Below are 17019 nucleotides of genomic sequence, written 5' to 3'. Positions count from 1 at the left end.
CAAGAAGCACTTCCGCTTCAGGACCAACTCAGGCTCCGCAACCTACAGTGTTGCAGCGGTTGGATGTGCGCACGCTCAGTGGGGGCTTTGAGCCCGCGTCCGCCAATAGTCAACACCCGGCCCCCTCCTGCCCCCCTCCCCCTGGCCCCACGCGAACGCGGCGGGGCCGCGGCGCCTGCGCGGAGGGAAGATGGCCGCGCCCGCGCGGTCCCTGCTTTGAGATGGCCGCGCCCACCGGGGCTCTACGCCTCGAGGGCTGTGGTGTGGAGCAGGTGTCTACTTGGTTCTACAGAGACCGTCATGCCCGAGGCTTCGAAAACCATTTTCCTTATGATGGGGAGGGGAACTGCCCAACTGAGGAAAATTCTGGCAGGCGGGAATTTGGTGTCTTGAACCCGAAGGGCAGCGTCGGGTTTACAGGTGTAATTGAACAGGAAGACGGGACGCGTGGCAGAATCGCCCAGCCTGCACAAAGGCCGGGAGGTTGGGAAAGGTCACACTGGCTCCATCCAGTGGCTAAAGCCGGGAGTTTTGAAGGACAGCATACAAACAAGCTGAAGGATACATAAACGGCGACCTAGGACACACACACCCCGCGGTGAAGCCAATGTGTTAAGCAGCAGCTGACGGGTTCTTTTCTCTGTATGGGCAGGAACGAAATCCTTTCGTCGGAGGTGACAGTTTTGCTGACCAAAAGGAGCCGGCCACACAAATAGCCGAAGAAAAGAGCCTCTTGGCCGGGAAGTGGGACCAATTTGGCGTGTTGGGAGGAATGGAAACTGGCAGTGTGTTGGGAGCGTAGGAGGTGTGAGGGAGGGGGGGGGGCAGATGCCGTAGGGCCTCCTCTGCCAGGAACAGAGCTCATGCTTCATTCTAGACAGAATGGGGAGCCGTGAGAGGGGTTAGATTTTTTTAAAGACCCATCAGAAGCAATCTCGAATTCTTGTTTATTGCGAGTCGTGCACCACTAGAACATGAGCTTCTCCTGTATGACAGACAGTATTCCAGACATTGGGAACACAGCAAGGAAGAAGACAGAACCAAACAAACATGATGGAGACAGCCTGGTTTCAAACCCCCATTCACCAGCTTTGTAACTAGGGCAGAACTCTTCCCTGTGCTGTTTCCTCATCTGTAAAATGGGGACGATGACAAACGAACTGGTAATTGTAAAGATTTAGAACAATTCTTGGCACACAGCAAGTGCTATATGTTTTAGTATTATTATTTAAATAAAATCAGGCATCTATATATATTAAGCTTTTGTTAATCAAAAGGAAAAAATTCAAAGATAACCTGCAGGCTGCTTTGAAGAACAGACAACAGAGGGCAAGGGCGAAAGCAGGAAAAACTGTGGCTTCTGCCAACAGGCCCAGCAAGTGATAATGGGGGCTCAGACCTAGCTCAGTATCTCCTGAGTGCCACACACCGTGTGAAGCACATGGTATGACCTGCCTCACTCAGTCCCCACTATCTGTGAACAGTCCCATGGCCTCTACTTGTCAGAGGAGGAAACTGAGTCCCAGAGAGACTAAGTAACGTGCGCATAGTCACACAGTTTTCCAAGGTTGGATCCTTAACTTCTACCCAATAATATTCTTTTGTTTATTCGCTATCCCACAGAACTTCCGGAAAGAATCTGCAGGTCCTCATCCCAGAACCATTAAAACTAGACAAGGAATTTTTTTTTTTTTACCAGAAATCTATTTGGAGCTTCTTGGCAGCCAAAGCAAGGAGAAAAAACAGAAGACTAGCTCCTATCTCTTGCTCCCCGAAGGATCAGTACTTCTTGGGTACAAAATATATCAGTGGGAAATAGGAAGGGCCAGACTGTAGGGCCCATCCCAGCCTGGCCTCTTCCATCTTACAAACATCATCCCCCCACCACCTTGTACACACACACACCTGTGCATAGAAAAAATCCTTTAGGATTGGTGGGTATGAGGGTACAGAGATTGCCAACTCCAGAAATGTCCCTGAGCCAGTGATACACCCCTCAAGAACCGTCCCAGGGTTCACAAGGCACATTGACAACCTATGTGAGGCCAGCTTTTCTGTGCTGAGGAGCTGGACTCTCACTCTGTGCTGGGCATCCTCTGCCAACAGTCCCTGCCGGAGCGACCTCCTCACACAGTGGTCTAAGCAGCGGGTAGCTAGCTGAAGGGGTGTGGGAAGCTGACAGCAGCTGGTCCCACCACAGAGTTTGTACAGTGTGACACTCCCACCCACAGTTCCCCCACCTCACCAGTGAGCCGACACCACGATTGCTCTTAAGATACATTTCATCAGGGGGTATGTGGCTGGCCCAGTTGGTAGAGCATGTGACTCTTGATCTTAGGGTCATGAGCTCAAGCCCCACATTGGGTGTAGAGCTTACTTTACAATATAAGATACATTTCATCAAAACTATAGAAGCGTGGCCAATTACAAGCAGTGACTTGGGACCATAAGGTAGTGGGTGAGTTTGTCAGAGCAACAGCTCACAAGCCAGTTCTCTGGTGACCTTGAAGCTGGCATGCTAGCCCTGAACTACCTGCTTCCAAGGGAGGAACCCCCTCCCATTCTTTTGAAGCCACTGGTGTTTGTAGTACATGCCATCACTGGTACATGAATCCTGTCAGACTGTTCTGTCTTGGCCAATGTGAGTGTCACTCAATGGGAGACATATGGGACTGGCTGGGGGCAGGGGTAAATAGTGGTGAATGAAGGGCAGAGTGGGAGTGAATGGTGGCAAGGAGAGACGGGGGGGATGGGAGGGAGGTGCAGGAGCAGAGTGGAATGAAAGTGGGTAGTGAGGAGCCACATGAGGGAATGCCTGTGCATTTGATTTTGAATTAATCAAGATTATGGATGAGACTGAGTAAGTGATAGGAAATTGAGGATTGGGCTAAAGTGACCAAAAGTGAAAGTAGGAGCAGACGGAGGGAATGGAGCAATTCACACGGTGAATGCGTATGGAGTTGATAAAGCAGGAGAGTGCAAATTGTTTTGAGCACAGAGGACCAGAGTGTGAATAAATGATGGTTTATGGGGCACATTAAGGGTGAGAGAGGTGAATTTAGGCGGAACATGGGAGGGAATGGAGGTAATGTGGGGCATAGAGGGAAGAATGGGGAGCACAAGGGACAGAAGAAGAGGGACTGAAGCCATATACATGGCAGAACGTGAATGTGTGAATCAGGGTGAGTTCGAGTGGTGACACTCTGAGGGAGAAGGGGAGTGGCTAGAGTGAGTGAGGGGCAGACTGGGACCAGACAGGGGGGATGCGGGGCTCCAGGAATGTCCAGAGATCCTAGCATCCATCAACCAGGTGAAGGAGATGCCACATGTGCATGAATGGAGCTAATGCTGGGCAGAGTAAGAGGGAATAGAAGCAAAAAGAAGAAGGCAAGTCACTGTGGGGACTGTGAGCCAAGGGGAAAGACAAAGGTCACAGGTCACATGGCCCCAAGTGAATAAACTGGGGAAACATGGGGACCAGTGTTAGCAAAAAGTGGTGAATTCAAGGCAGAGTGTGATTGGATGAAGGTACTATGGGGCAGAATGAAAACAACTAGACATGAGATCAGGTGCAGAATGGGAGTGGTTCCAGGAGGAACAGGGGTTACACTGGAAATTTCTATGAGTGAGATCATTTCGAAGAACAAGAGGCAGAGTTAACAGAGTCAACGAAGAGAAAGTGAGGAATGGGGCTGAGCAAGCGTAGAAGGAGAATCTGTGGGTAACCTGAGCTAGTGTCAGGGAATGGGGGTAAATGTGGGAGCGCTGTTGGAGAGAACAAAGGTGAAGAAGGGGCAGCAAGAGAGTGAATGAGGGAGAGAATGAGGCCCAGAGCCCAGGAACCAAGTGGAAGGGTGGGCTACATGAGCGTGAATGGGAGCCGCTTCGTGCGGTGTCAAGGAGCAGAGGGGAACGTGGAAAATGAGTCTGAGAGTGAGCGGAGGTGAAGGAATACGACATGAGAGAACTGGGGCCATGTGAGGAGAGGGTTAAGGAACTATGGCCATAGGAGGCCCAGCGTGCAGGAAGGGTAGTGGACAAGAGGCAGTGTAAGTGAATGGTGCAGGGTTGGGGGGGTGGAATGAAAGCTGGAACAAGAATGGAGGCAGAACAGCAGTAAAGGGCACATCTCCGTCACGTGTCGTGTATAATATGTAGTAGAGGGCACAGTGTGATCGAATGGGGCAAACGTGGCCAGATCCCAGGAAATTAGGGCGTAGTAAGTGAAGTGAACAGGTGCCAAGAATGGGTAAATGGAGGTAACAAGGGGCGGAAGGCGAGGGCATGGTGGCCATATTGTGCAGAGCATGAGAAACCGAGGTGGTAGGAGGCAGTGTGGTGAACCGAGCTGACTGCTGAGCAGAGTGAGGGGAATGGAGGCGATGAGGGGCAGAATGAGTGGAAATGGAGGGAACCAAGTGGTAGAGCAAGATTAAAAACAGTGCAGTGGCACCATGTTAAGGAAAGTGCGGGAATGTGGGCTGAGCGTGAGGCCCAGGGCCTGAGTCCTATCTCTGTGTCTCCAGCTCCTTTCTTCCTGAATCTCTTTCTGACATCTCAGGGTTTCTCCCTGGTTTTGCCCCCTCCCATCTTTATGTACAGGTCAGTATCTTTTTTTCCCTTGTGTGTCCGTCTCTAACAGAGATGGAAGGACAGTGAGGGTGTCCAGTCCTCTGGCTTCTGTGTTCCAGAATCTACTACATGGTGTTTGCTCACAGGGCCCGGAGTTCCAGAATGCCCCTCGTTCTGAACAGGGCAGCGTCTGAGTCTAGAGCAAAGAGTTGGATAGGAGGTCCTATGGGTGTTATCATGCAGACCTGTGTCACTGTGATGGTGACTCTGGCCACACTGATGGTCGCCACCGTGGATGCGAAGATCTATGAACGCTGTGAACTGGCAGTGAAGCTGGAGAAGGCAGGCCTTAATGGCTTCAGGGGCTACAGCATTGGAGACTGTGAGATTCCAGTGCCCCAAGTCCCACCCACACCCCAAGCTACCCACCACACTCAGACCCAGGCCCCTCCTTCTCATTTATCACCTCCCTAGGCTAGGGTATGATCCTCTCGGCCACCCCCTGACTTGCTCTAATGTCCTTACCATCATTGCCTTCACAACCGTCACCCTCACCTCTGCCATCAACACCGTCTCTACCTGAGTCATCACAGGGCAACACCCCTTGCCATCCCTTGTATCTCACCAGAATCACCAACATCTACACCACCAGCAAACCAAGATCACCCCCCGCCCAACCGAGATGACAACCATCCCCGTACCCTCCCCCTCTCCTACCACCAGCCAGTCCTAGGACTCATGCTTACCTCCTATCTACCCCCTCCCTGCCCCAGGGCTGTGCATGGCACACTATGAGAGTGGCTTTGACACCTCCTTCGTGGACCACAATCCTGACGGCAGCAGCGAGTACGGCATTTTCCAGCTGAACTCTGCCTGGTGGTGCAACAACGGCCTTACACGCACCCAGAACCTCTGTCACATAGAGTGTCAAGGTGAGGCAGCACTGGGGACACCCTGAAGCCTTGCCCAGCCCCACTGCCCAACACATAGAGGGCAAGGTTGCTTGAGCCATACTCTCCAGTAACAAAAGCAGAAAAATTATAGGGAAAGGAGTACAGTTGCCTGGGCTGTCAGAGACACCACCTCCTGTATCCTTACCGACTACATGGAGATTTTGTCCAGGTCAGGAGCACTCAGAAGTCCTATACCTCCCTGAGAATGGAGGCCGAAGGTTTCGGGGACTCAGAAAACAGGAAACTTAGCTCCATGTGGAATGGAAGGGGGAGGTTGTCCTGATTTGGGGTTGAGGCTGTTCAGGCCCTGAGGGAAGAAATGCACATCTGGCTATAGGAACAGAAATAAGGAATATCTGTGCAGAAAGAAGAGAGCTTTCCAGATAAGAGTGTGGTGGTATTGAGGACAAAATGTAATAGTGGTCGTTGTTCGGGGCTGGCCAAAATGGGACTTGGGTTGTCCAAGACAGACCAAAATGGGGACTGAGGTCATTGGGGGCCAGGCCAAATGGAGGTTGAGGCTGTCCAAGTCCTGCTACAGAAACAGAAGAGGTTACCCAGGACTGGCCAGCTTGAAGGTTGAGGTTGTCCAGAACTAGCCACCACAGAGGTTGAAGCTGTCGAGGACAGGGTAACATGAATAGTAAGGTTTCTCAAGATTAACTAAAATAAAGGCTAAGGTTGTTCACTTTGAGCTAACATAGAAGCTGAGGTAGTCCAGGACCAGCTATAATGGAAGTTGCAGTCCTGGAATGGTCAACATGGAGGGTGGAGTTATTTATAATGAGTCAAAATGTCAACTGAGGTTGTCCAGGACTGGTCAGCATTGTAGTGGAGATCACTAACCAGTCAGAATGGCAGTGAAGGTCACCCTGGTTGAGCAGCTGGGATCACCTAGAACCAAGCACCATGATGACTGAGGTCGAATGGAACTAGCCAGCATGGAGACTGAGGCCATTTGTAACCAAAGTGGCAGCTGAGGTTATCCAAGACCTGACAACATAGTGTTTGAAGTCACCAAGACTGACCAGCCTTGCAGCTGAGTACCTTCCCTACCAGCCAGCACGGGGGTTAAGATGATGTCAGACCAGCTGCCTTTGCAGTTGAGATCATCCATAATCACACAAAATTACAGTCGAGGTCATCCAGAACCGGCTAACACAGAGTTTGAGGTTATTAGGACCAGGCAGTATGAAGGCTGAGGATATAACCAGGCAGGATGACAGTCAAGATCATCCAGGATCTCTCAGTGTGAGTTAAGGTTCTATAGAACCAGCCAACATGGCAGTTGAGGTCACTCCTAACCAGCTGACAAGTGAATCAAGGTCATCTAGAATCAATCGACGTAGTGGTTGAAATTATTCAGGCTCCAAGGAATCCAGAACCCCTGGGCCCACCATACACTGTCACCCTGCCCCCAGTGCACCAGATCACTATGTCCCTCTCTCCCCTCCCCACCTAGACCTGCTCAACCGCCATATTCTAGATGATATCTTGTGTGCCAGGCAGGTGGTGTCCTCACAGGATGGTATGGCTGCTTGGTAAGTTCATAGGGGTGGCTTGGATCCTGGGCAGCTGGGATAATGCCACTGCCACCCTATCAGCCTGTCCGCTTCACCCTCCTCCTCTCCCTTCATTTCCCAGGGATTCATGGACCCGGCACTGTTCTGGCCATGATTTATCTGAATGGCTCAAGGGATGCAATATGCATGTGAAACCTGATGCAAAGAAGGTTAATCATTCGTGACTTGGTTTCCCAGAAGAAGAGATTTTCTTTTCCTTTCTTTTCTTTCTTCTGTGGTTTTAATAAAGAATGGTATCTATAAACTAGACAAGCGTCCTCTGATGCCTAACTGTCTTCATTTTCCCAATGCTTGGAGGTACCCCCCCCCATTTAATCACTGCCCACATACATTCAAAGCTCTCATCAGGAACACCATATTGCTTGGGGTGAAGGTAAGAGCATAGCTTCTCCTGGGTTCAAATACCATCTCTACCACTCAGGAGCTATGTTGCATCGGGCAAGGCATTTAACTTCTCTGTGCCTCTGCTTCCTCATTGGCAAAATGAGGGTGATAACGGTAGCACCTACTTCATGGGATTGTTGGGAGAATTAAATGAATGAATGTTTGGAAAGCACCTAGAGTGTCACAAGGCAGTTATCAGTCTGGAGATGGAAGGGTGGGATGAGGAGCTATGAAAATTCGCTTTCCTTAAAAAGCAGTCACTACAGAGTCTTTAATTAAGGTAGATATAGTCTCTCCATGGAAAATAAGATTGGTTTCAGCTTACACAGGAAACTCAGTGGGAATTAAAGTGTTCACATTCTCCCACACCCTCCCATATCTCCCTATTCTAACAGTTGGCCCCGCACTCCCTCTTTCATAAGTAATGGTAAATTTCGAATGACAGGGTGGGAATCTAGGCCAGGAATTCAATGGATGCGCAGGGTAGTAATTTCTTTTTTTTACAGAATGACTGGATTTGGATATGTGTCTTGGGCAGAGAATTTAGGAATTTAAACTTGCCACTCTCTGTACTGGCCCCATCTGAAGCAACCACACCTGTGAGGAAGCAGTCCCTCATGCCTTTTGTACTTTTTTGATTATGGGTGGATATTCACCTACCCAGAGTCTTGTTTTCAGTGTTTACTTCATCCAGGCTAAGCACAGATGATCATTAAAGCAGATATCCACCAGTGGGAGAATGACCGAGCCCCCCTCCTTAATGCCATTTTGATTTCTCCTGCCTTCAGCCCCAGCCAGCCTGGAGGGCCCAATCTCACACTTCCCTGGAGATCCATAAAGAGTGCCATCACTCTGGGTACTGATTTCTATATTCATCAAAAGCAGCAAAAATGAACTCTGCTGAACTTAAGTAAAAAGTAGGTCTCCTAACATCTTATCAGGTAGCTTAAAGCCTTAAAAAAATCCTTGAAAAAAGATTATTTATTTATTTGACAGAGAGAGAGAGAGCACAAGCAGGGAGAGTGGCAGGCAAAGGGAGAAGCAGGCTCCCTGCTGAGCAAGGAACCTGATGTAGGACTCGATCCCAGGACCTTGGGATCATGACCCAAACCCTAGGCAGACACTTAACTGACTGAGCCACCCAGACGTCCCTAAATAAAAAAATCTTTAAAAAAAACTTATTCCATAGGAGTCCTGTATATAGGGTATGTGTAATGCAGAAACCACCCATGTCCTTTGAGGAAGTGGATTTACAAATCTATTCTTTCACGACCTTACTCCTTAGTCACATCTTTCTCTCTAATGGACGTAGTTTGCCTCCGGTGTCTATTTTGGTTTTTCTGGTGCCTCTCCAGCTGGTCAACTTGCCAGACTTCTAGAAAGAAGAAGAAGAAGAAAGCATTCCCTGTGAATCTACCTTTTGTTAGAAGCAGACCTCTGAAAGGTTGACTTATTTTCTTTTAGGTCTAGATACCAGTCAGAAAGAAATTCAAATTATATGTCTCTTATATTCTGAGCTTGAGGGAAAGAAATCACAAATTGCTCTAAAAGAAATTGGAACAAGAAAGTAATGATAAATACAAGTGACTTTGGGGTGCCTGGGTGGCTCAGTGGTTTAAAGCCTCTGCCTTCGGCTTGGGTCATGGTCCCAGGGTCCTGGGATCGAGCCCAACGTCGGGCTCTCTGCTCAGCGGGGAGCCTGCTTCCTCCTCTCCCTCTGCCTGCCTCTCTGCCTACTTGTGATCTCTGTCTGTCAAATAAACAAAATCTTTTAAAAAAATACAAGTGACTTTGATTAAGAAAAACACTTTAAAATGGAAGAGAGAAGGTGAAAATAGGTTGAGAAAGCCATGAGTAGGGAAAAGGGATTGTTGAAAGGTAGTAGATCCAGGATTTGGAGGAAGGGGACTCAAACAGAAGAGCCTTCCAGGAAGGCTGAAAATGGGACATGTAGGTGGCTCAATCGGTTGGGCGATGGACTCTTGGTTTCAACTCACGTCATGATCTCAGGTTCATGAGATCGAGCCCCATGTCCGGCTCCACACTGAGCATGGAGCCTACCTGGGATTCCCTCCCTCTCCCTCTGTTCTGACCTGCTCATGTGCACACCTATGCATATGTGCACCTGTGCATGTGCGCTTGCTCTCTCTCGCTCTTAAAAAAAAAAAAGGAAGGCTAAAAACAACTGACATGACCAAGAGAATAAGCAGAAGGACAAGGCAGATCACAGTCTAGTTCCTCACCACTCCATTCCAAGATTATCATGAGACAGCAACTCACAAGAGTAACAATTTGGAGTTAGCGAAAAAAGAAAAAAGAAAGGTATATCCTTGAGGAAGACATTTCTCAGTTTCTAAGGACATCCAGCCCTCACTCACCCACTGGGGTCTTACTCATCATCTCCATCTGTCCGTTTCTTATTTACCTGTATAACTGAAACTTGGAATTTCTCTATGATCTGAAGTCCTCTCTTCTCCAAACAGGTGATCACATCTGGTTTGGTAACAGGACACCCTGTAATGGAAATGTTAGATGACTTAGGCACATCTGTGTGGGTTTCATGGCCTCAAGGCAATTAGGAAGGTATATCTTAGTAAGTATAAATTTCACACAAGAGATGAAAATACAAACACCTAAAGGGTGTTTGTACCCCTAAAAGGGATCAGGAATCTTGAATCCCTAGAACTTGAGGTCAAAGTATTGAAACACTTCAGAGGTCGAAAGTGATCCTATTTGGTACACTGTGAATTACTCAGGAAATCCATGCTCACCCACGGAGACCAAATGGCTATAGCTCTCTAGCATCACAGCTCTGTAAAGTATCCTCTGAGAAGATTCCAGATGATTCCACTCCTCCTGGGTGAGGTCCACAGCTACATCCTCAAATGACACTGATCTCCGTCATCGCATCCTTCTACTCGATCTGTTCAATGATGATATATTTTAAGATAAATGGTGATATATTTTATATTTTATATATTTTAAGACAAATGGAATATTCTTTAGAGAGAGGCTACTGTTTAATAATTTCCAAAAAGTTTTCTCTGAGATATTTGCAATAGCTATCTCTAGCAAAGGACTTTTATACTATGGAAACCATAAAGAACTCCTACAAATCATGATAAATATAGGCAATCTCATAGAAAAACTAGAAAAAGATGTGAATAGATACTTCACAAAAGATGATATCCAACTGACTAGTAAACATATGAAAGGGTGCCCAAGGGGCGCCTGGGCAGCTCAGTCAGTTAAGTGTCTGCCTTCAGTTCAGGTCATGATCTCAGGGTCCTGGGGGATCAAGCCCCACATTGGGCTCCTTGCTCAGTGGGGAGCCTGCCTCCCCCTCTCCCTGCCATTCTCCCTGCTTGTGTTCTCTCTCTCTCTCTCTCTTTCTCTCTTATAAATAAATAAATAGGGGCACCTGGGTGGCTCAGTGGGTTAAAGCCTCCGCCTTCGGCTCAGGTCATGATCTTAGGGTCCTGGGATCAAGCCCCACATCGGGCTCTCTGCTCAGCGGGGAGCCTGCTTCCTCCTCTTTCTCTCTGCCTGACTCTCTGCCTACTTGTGATCTTTGTCTGTCAAATAAATAAATAAAATCTTTTAAAAAAATAAATAAATAAATAAATAAATAATTTTATTTAAAAAGGGTGCTCGACATCTTCAGTCACCAGGGAAATACAAATTTAAACCACAATGAGATATAACTATATACCAACAGAGTGGCTAAAATTAAGACCAAAGACCCAAAAGTTAGCAAGGGTATGGAGCAACTGGAACTCTCACATATTGTTGGTGAGAGTAAACCATAAAAGAGTACAGCCACCTTGGAAAACATTTTAGCTGAATCTATTAATGCTGAGTGTACACCTAACCGAGGACGCAGCAATCCCACTCCTACATATGTATCCAATGGAAATGCACACACATCAAGACATGTACGAGAATATCCATGGAAGCATTATTTGAAATAGCCAAAATGGGGACATCCACCAGCCGTAGAATGGATAAACAAAGGTGACGTATTTATACAATAAAACAGTACACAGTAACGGGAGAAACTAATGATACACAAAACGACAAGGATGAATCTCAAAAACATTATAACTGAAAGAAGCCAGACATAAGGGTGCCTGGGTGGCTCAGTGGGTTAAAGCCTCTGCCTTCGGTTCAGGTCATGATCCCAGGGTCCTGGGATCAAGTCCCGAATTGGGCTCTCTGCTCAGCAGGGAGCCTGCTTCTCCCTCTCTCTCTGCCTGCCTCTCTACCTACTTGTGATCTCTGTCTGTCAAATAAATAAATAAAATCTTCAAAAAAAAAAGAAGCCAGACATAAAAGAATAATGTATGATTCCACCTATGTGACATTCAAGAACAGGCAAAATAATCTATGCTTAGAGAAATCAGCTGTTATCCAGGAGTCAGGGGATGGTGATTGGAAGGGGTGTGAAGGAGGCTTCTGGGTGACTTTGCACTTCCTGTTTCTTGATTCAGGTACTGGTTACCCAGGTGTTTCCAATTTATAGTTCATGAAAGTACACAAATTATAAACTTTTCTCTGTATGCTATGCTTCAACAAAATGTCAACCCCCAAATTCTTATCTAAGTAATATTCCCATAATATTTCCATAAAAAGGTGTGCCTGGGTGGCTCAGTGGTTAAGCGTCTGCCTTCGGCTCAGATCATGATCCCAGGGTCCTGGGATCAAGTCCCACATCAGGCTTCTTGCTCAGCGGGAGCTGAGCCTCTCCCTCTGCCTCTCCCCCCTGCTTGTGTTCCTTCTCTTGCTGTCTCTCCCTCTATCTCTCTCTCTGCATCATATAAATAAATAAATGAAATATTTCCATAAAAAATAAAACAAAGATAATAAGAACAATAACAACAAAAGATTTAAGAACCTGTAGGAAAGGGACACCTGGCTGGCTCAGTCGGTAGAGCATGATGGTTGATCTCAGGGTTGTGAGTTCAAGTCTCACCTTCGGTGTAGAGATTACTTAAAAAAAAAACTCTTTAAAAAAAAAGAACCCACATGAAAAAGAGCCATGTATGTAAAAGACAATTCACCAACAAAGGAAAGAATATGAAAAGACACTCAACCTCATTGCCAACTAAATAAACACAAACAAAAGAAATATTTTAACTATCAAATGGCAAGGACTAAAAACATGACAAAAGGATTAGAAAGGGTATTTTCATTCATAGAGCTGGAGTATTAGGCTAAATGAAGTAAGGCAGTCAGAGAAAAACAAATACTATGTGATCTCATTCATAGGTGGAATTTAAGAAACAAAACAAACAAAGGAAAAAAAGAGAGAGAGCCAAACCAAGAAACAGAGTCTTAAGAATAGAGAACAAACTAACGGTCACCAGAGGGGAGAGAAGTGGGAGAATGGGGGAAGTAGGGGATGGAGATTATGGAGTTTGCTTCTCATGATGAAAAAAATAAAACAATGGTGCCTGGGTGACTCAGTCAGTTAAGCATCTGCCTTCGACTCAGGTCAGATCTCAGGGTCCTGGGATCAAGACCCTGTGCTGGGCTCCCTGCTCAGCAGGAAGGCTGCTTCTCCCTCTCCCTCTGCCCCTCCACCTGCTTGTGTGCCCATGCGCTCGCTCACTCTCTCTCTCTCTCTCTCTCTCTCTCGATAAATAAATAAAATCTTTTTAAAAAATAAAATACTTTGTAGAGTGCCCGATACAGTGCAGGCTCTTTCCATGTTAGCTCCTGTTTCTGCCACTAATACCATCCTCCTCCTTATCCTCTGTATTATCGTTATCATTACTCCTACTACCTTCATCAATATTACCATGTAAAGAGAAAACAGGGAGTTGCAAAACAGTTAGTATATTATGAGCAAATTTTAGCAAAGGAAGGTCAACAGCAACAATCTGCTTTTATGTGTATGTAAACATAAAGAAGAAGGGACAGAGAGGGGTGTCGATGGAAATTAAATTTACCATAGAATTGGTTATCTGGAATGAGTGATGATATGACACCTAGAGATATCTTCTCTTTTTAGACTACATTCCTAAGAGTCTGAGTTTTTTGGTGCCACTTCTTTTGTAGTGAGAGGGGGAAAAAATGACAAAACGAAATAGACATTTTTATAAAGGGCAAAAGGGAGGGGTGCCTTGGTGGCTCAGTCGGTTAAGCACCTGCCTTTGGCTCAGGTCATGACCCCGGGGTTCCGTACCGAGCTCCGCATCAGGATCCCTGCTCAGTGGGAATCGGCTTCTCCCTCTCCCTCTGCCCTTCCCCCCACCTGTGCACTCCTGCTCCCTCAAATGAATTAAATAAATAATACATACATACATACGTACGTACATACATGCAAAGGGCAAAAGGGAAAGAACCGAATACAGTCAGGGACATCATGAATTCTCAGCCTGAAAAGGAAAAAGTCAGATCTTTGGATTGCTCCAGCTTTGCCGAAATCCCAGATGAGAAAAAAAACAAAGTATTGGGGGGAGGTGGGTGGGAGGATGGGTGAAATAGAGAAAGGAGATTGAGATGTACAAACAGCCTGTTATAAATAAGTCCAGGAGAGAAAAGTACAGCATAGGGAATATCGTCCATAATACCGTGATAATGTCGTCGGGGGACAAATGGTGACTACGCTTATTTCCGGTGAGCACTCCGTAAGGTAGAGAATTATCAAATCAATATGTTGTACGCCTGAAACTAATATAACATTGTATGTTAAATTATACTTCAATTTAAAGAAATACTGGAAAATAATTTGGAGGGTATGGGGTTTACTGCTTCTTTCTTTTTTTAAGATTTTATTTATTTATTTATTTGGCAAGGAAAGAGAGAGACAGTGAGAGAGGGAACACAAGCAGGGGGAGTGGGAGAGGGAGAAGCAGACTCCCCACTGAGCAGGGACCCCGATGCAGGGCTCAATCCCGGGACCCCGGGATCACAACCCGAGCTGAAGCAGATGCTTAACCAACTGAGCCACTTGGATGCCCCCATTTACAGGTTATTTCTTGACCCTTAAGGTTTTATCCCTGTATTGACCCTGAACATGACAGCTGCTTGTACTGACATGGCTCTGGTTTCCTGAAGTGTCACATCCCTTTAGTTCTGTCCCAGGACACCTTTGGCTGGTATGAAGATATATTTTAAGTCACACGCACAGCAATCGTCTCCCTGCGATTATCACAAGATTGGTGATGAGGATATGGCTAACCCACTAGAGAATTATTTTGAAACCTCAACATCAGGAAATCTTTGCTTCTGAGGGAATGGCTTACTTTCTCTCTATAGGTAAGATAAATAAAATGAGTGCTTCTCCCCTATATGTCACAGCTTCCAAGAAGCTCAGAAAAAGAACTGTAGCTCAATGTAATTATGTAAGATCCTATGATCTTCATGTATACATATCAACCTTGCTTTGATATTGCTCTATTTCCCTAATCCTAACTTTTCATGTGTTTATACATGCTCATTTTATGGTATAAATAATGCCAACCCCATATATAAACCTTATTATGTGTGTGCCAGGCATTGTTATAAACACTCAATTTTTAATTTTTAATTTTCCATTTTATTTCTTTTAAGTGTTCCAGCATTCTTTGTTTATGCACCAGACCCAGTGCTCCATGCAATACGTGCCCTCCATAACACCCACCACCAGGCTCACCCAACCACCCACCCAACACTTAACTTTTTAAAAAGATTTTATTTATTTAATTGAGAGAGAGAGTGCGCACAGAGGGAGAGAAGAGACAGAAGCAGATTCCCCACTGAGCAGGAAGCTCAAGGCAGGGCTGGATCCTAGAATCTTGAGATCATGACCTGAGCTGAAGGCAGACACTTAACCAACTGAGGCACCCACGTGCCCCCTAAACACTTAATATTATCTCAATTGATCTTCACTAGCAATCATAAGGGCTTAGGTATCATCATCATCATTTTACAAATGGGGAAACTAAGCTACAGAGAAGTTAGAGACCTGCTTAAGCTCACAAAGCTATTATGAACATTTTGGCCCCAGAGTCTGGGCTCTTAACCACTACGCATTACTGCTTCTTTGCTTCTAAGTGTTTTAACATGGGTCAGGGAGGGGAGAGCAAATAAGAACTTACCTGGAAATTAGTCATGTCTGCCTTTACGGAGAGTGGGCAGTGGCCTAGAAAAGCAAAGCTTTGGAGAGCGGAGAGAAGAAAAGAGAAGAGTTGTAACAGCATGGAAAACTGGAAAGTTCACCAAATCATCAGGCTAGCGATCCATAAACGCCAGCTGGTTAAATGACCCTGCTGAAGCCAAGACAAAACAGAAAAGAACATCTGTTTGCCCCACAGAGCCCCATCGTTCCACAACACCGCTCTGTCACGGAATCCACAGACTTCCCAGTACTCACCCTCAACCATCACTGACTCTAGGCACCCCACATCACCCCCAAATACCCTCATTATTCACCCCACGGACCCCAGGACGCACCCCACATTCCCCCATCCCTGACGCCAGAGACCTCCCATCACACACCCCACCCCCTTGACACGCCATCCCTCACTCCACACCCCCACTCCACAGGCCCCATCACTCACCTTAGAGGCCCCCCCATCGCATACCCCCAACGACTCTCACGACCCATCTCAGAGGCCCCCTCCAAGTACTCACCCGGCGACGTCGCGTCTTTACACAGCCCGCACTCGCACGTGCCGCTCCGCCCGCAGACCCGCGCTGTCTCCCCGCCGCTCCGAGGGAACCGTCCGCCCTCCATCCCCTACTCTTCCTGTTTCCCCCTGGATTCTGGCGAGCTCCGCCTGGAGTTTCCCCCAAATCAGTCACCAGTTCCTCCGACAACCACTCTCTCAGTCCTTTACCCAGCCGTCGGCAGGGTCCTGCTCTGTCCCTCGCATGCGCAGTGGCCCTCGCTGAAGCCGTCGGGGCCAGTAGCCAATGGCCGCGCCGGGCGTGCCTGTTTCTGCGGCGGCCCGGCGTGAAGGCGGCGGAGGGGGGAGGGTAAGGAAATGGCCGCGCCGATAAACCGGTTTGTCAGGGAGCAGACATCTTTCGAAGGTGCCAATTCCGTACAGCGGAGATAGGTGTCTCTGAAAGTTCAGAAGAGATGAGATTTCGGGAGGACTTTGAAAACTTGCCGTGACTGAGGCCCTAGACGCAAAGGCTAGTGATGGGAGAGTTTTGCGCGTGGTTGCGGGTGTGATGGGAACTGATCTGTACCAACGTAGGGCTGAGGACGAGACCACCGCCTCCGTGGGAAGATACCACGGCGAGGTGGGAGTGAGGAGACCGGGAGTATTACAGATATACCTGGGAACTATTAGTGGGAAGAAGGGAAGCAAACTGGGAATGATCCCTTCCTCTACCACTGGGGCAATAGAGAGAAAGTGTAGGGGTGCAAGAACGTAATACCGGGGAGATGGGGGCGTGGAGAACCGGGGGAGTACAGTCCTTCTGATAGATACGATTCTGCTAGCCTTCCTCTTTGGGAGATACCACTAGCGCAGATGGGGGAAATTCTGTCCTCGCAGAAAGAGACAGGTGAAGAAAGTGACAAGGGTAAA

At 47.3% G+C, this 17019-nt stretch overlaps 2 protein-coding genes across 4 annotated transcripts in view; one reads left to right on the top strand and one right to left on the bottom strand.

Annotated features, from left to right (window-relative positions):
• Window positions 1-16397, bottom strand: part of ZNF182 (zinc finger protein 182) — a 47755-nt gene extending 31358 nt beyond the window's left edge. Inside the window, exons 1-6 of one of the 3 annotated variants that reach the window (XM_047715011.1) lie at window positions 16112-16397; window positions 15577-15634; window positions 10264-10415; window positions 9918-10006; window positions 5671-5832; window positions 47-1132 (exon numbers count right to left, since the gene is read on the bottom strand). The gene's annotated coding sequence lies outside the window, so the exon portion shown is untranslated. The remainder of the gene's footprint in view (window positions 1-46; window positions 1133-5670; window positions 5833-9917; window positions 10007-10263; window positions 10416-15576; window positions 15635-16111) is intronic. The other 2 variants (XM_047715010.1, XM_047715012.1) reach the window with 2 other exon arrangements.
• On the top strand, window positions 4750-7356 carry LOC125091406 (sperm acrosome-associated protein 5-like). The gene is made up of 4 exons (XM_047715048.1): window positions 4750-4954; window positions 5346-5504; window positions 6988-7066; window positions 7170-7356. Exons 1-4 carry the CDS (start codon window positions 4798-4800, stop codon window positions 7270-7272), a joined length of 498 nt encoding a protein of 165 aa, XP_047571004.1. The 5' UTR covers window positions 4750-4797; the 3' UTR covers window positions 7273-7356.
• Window positions 16398-17019: the final 622 nt, after the last annotated feature.

Source organism: Lutra lutra, chromosome X (assembly GCF_902655055.1).
Source record: "Lutra lutra chromosome X, mLutLut1.2, whole genome shotgun sequence".
NCBI classification, from domain to species: domain Eukaryota; kingdom Metazoa; phylum Chordata; class Mammalia; order Carnivora; family Mustelidae; genus Lutra; species Lutra lutra.
The sequence above is the reverse complement of the archived record's forward strand: the minus strand, read 5'-3'. Positions and strand labels throughout refer to the sequence as shown.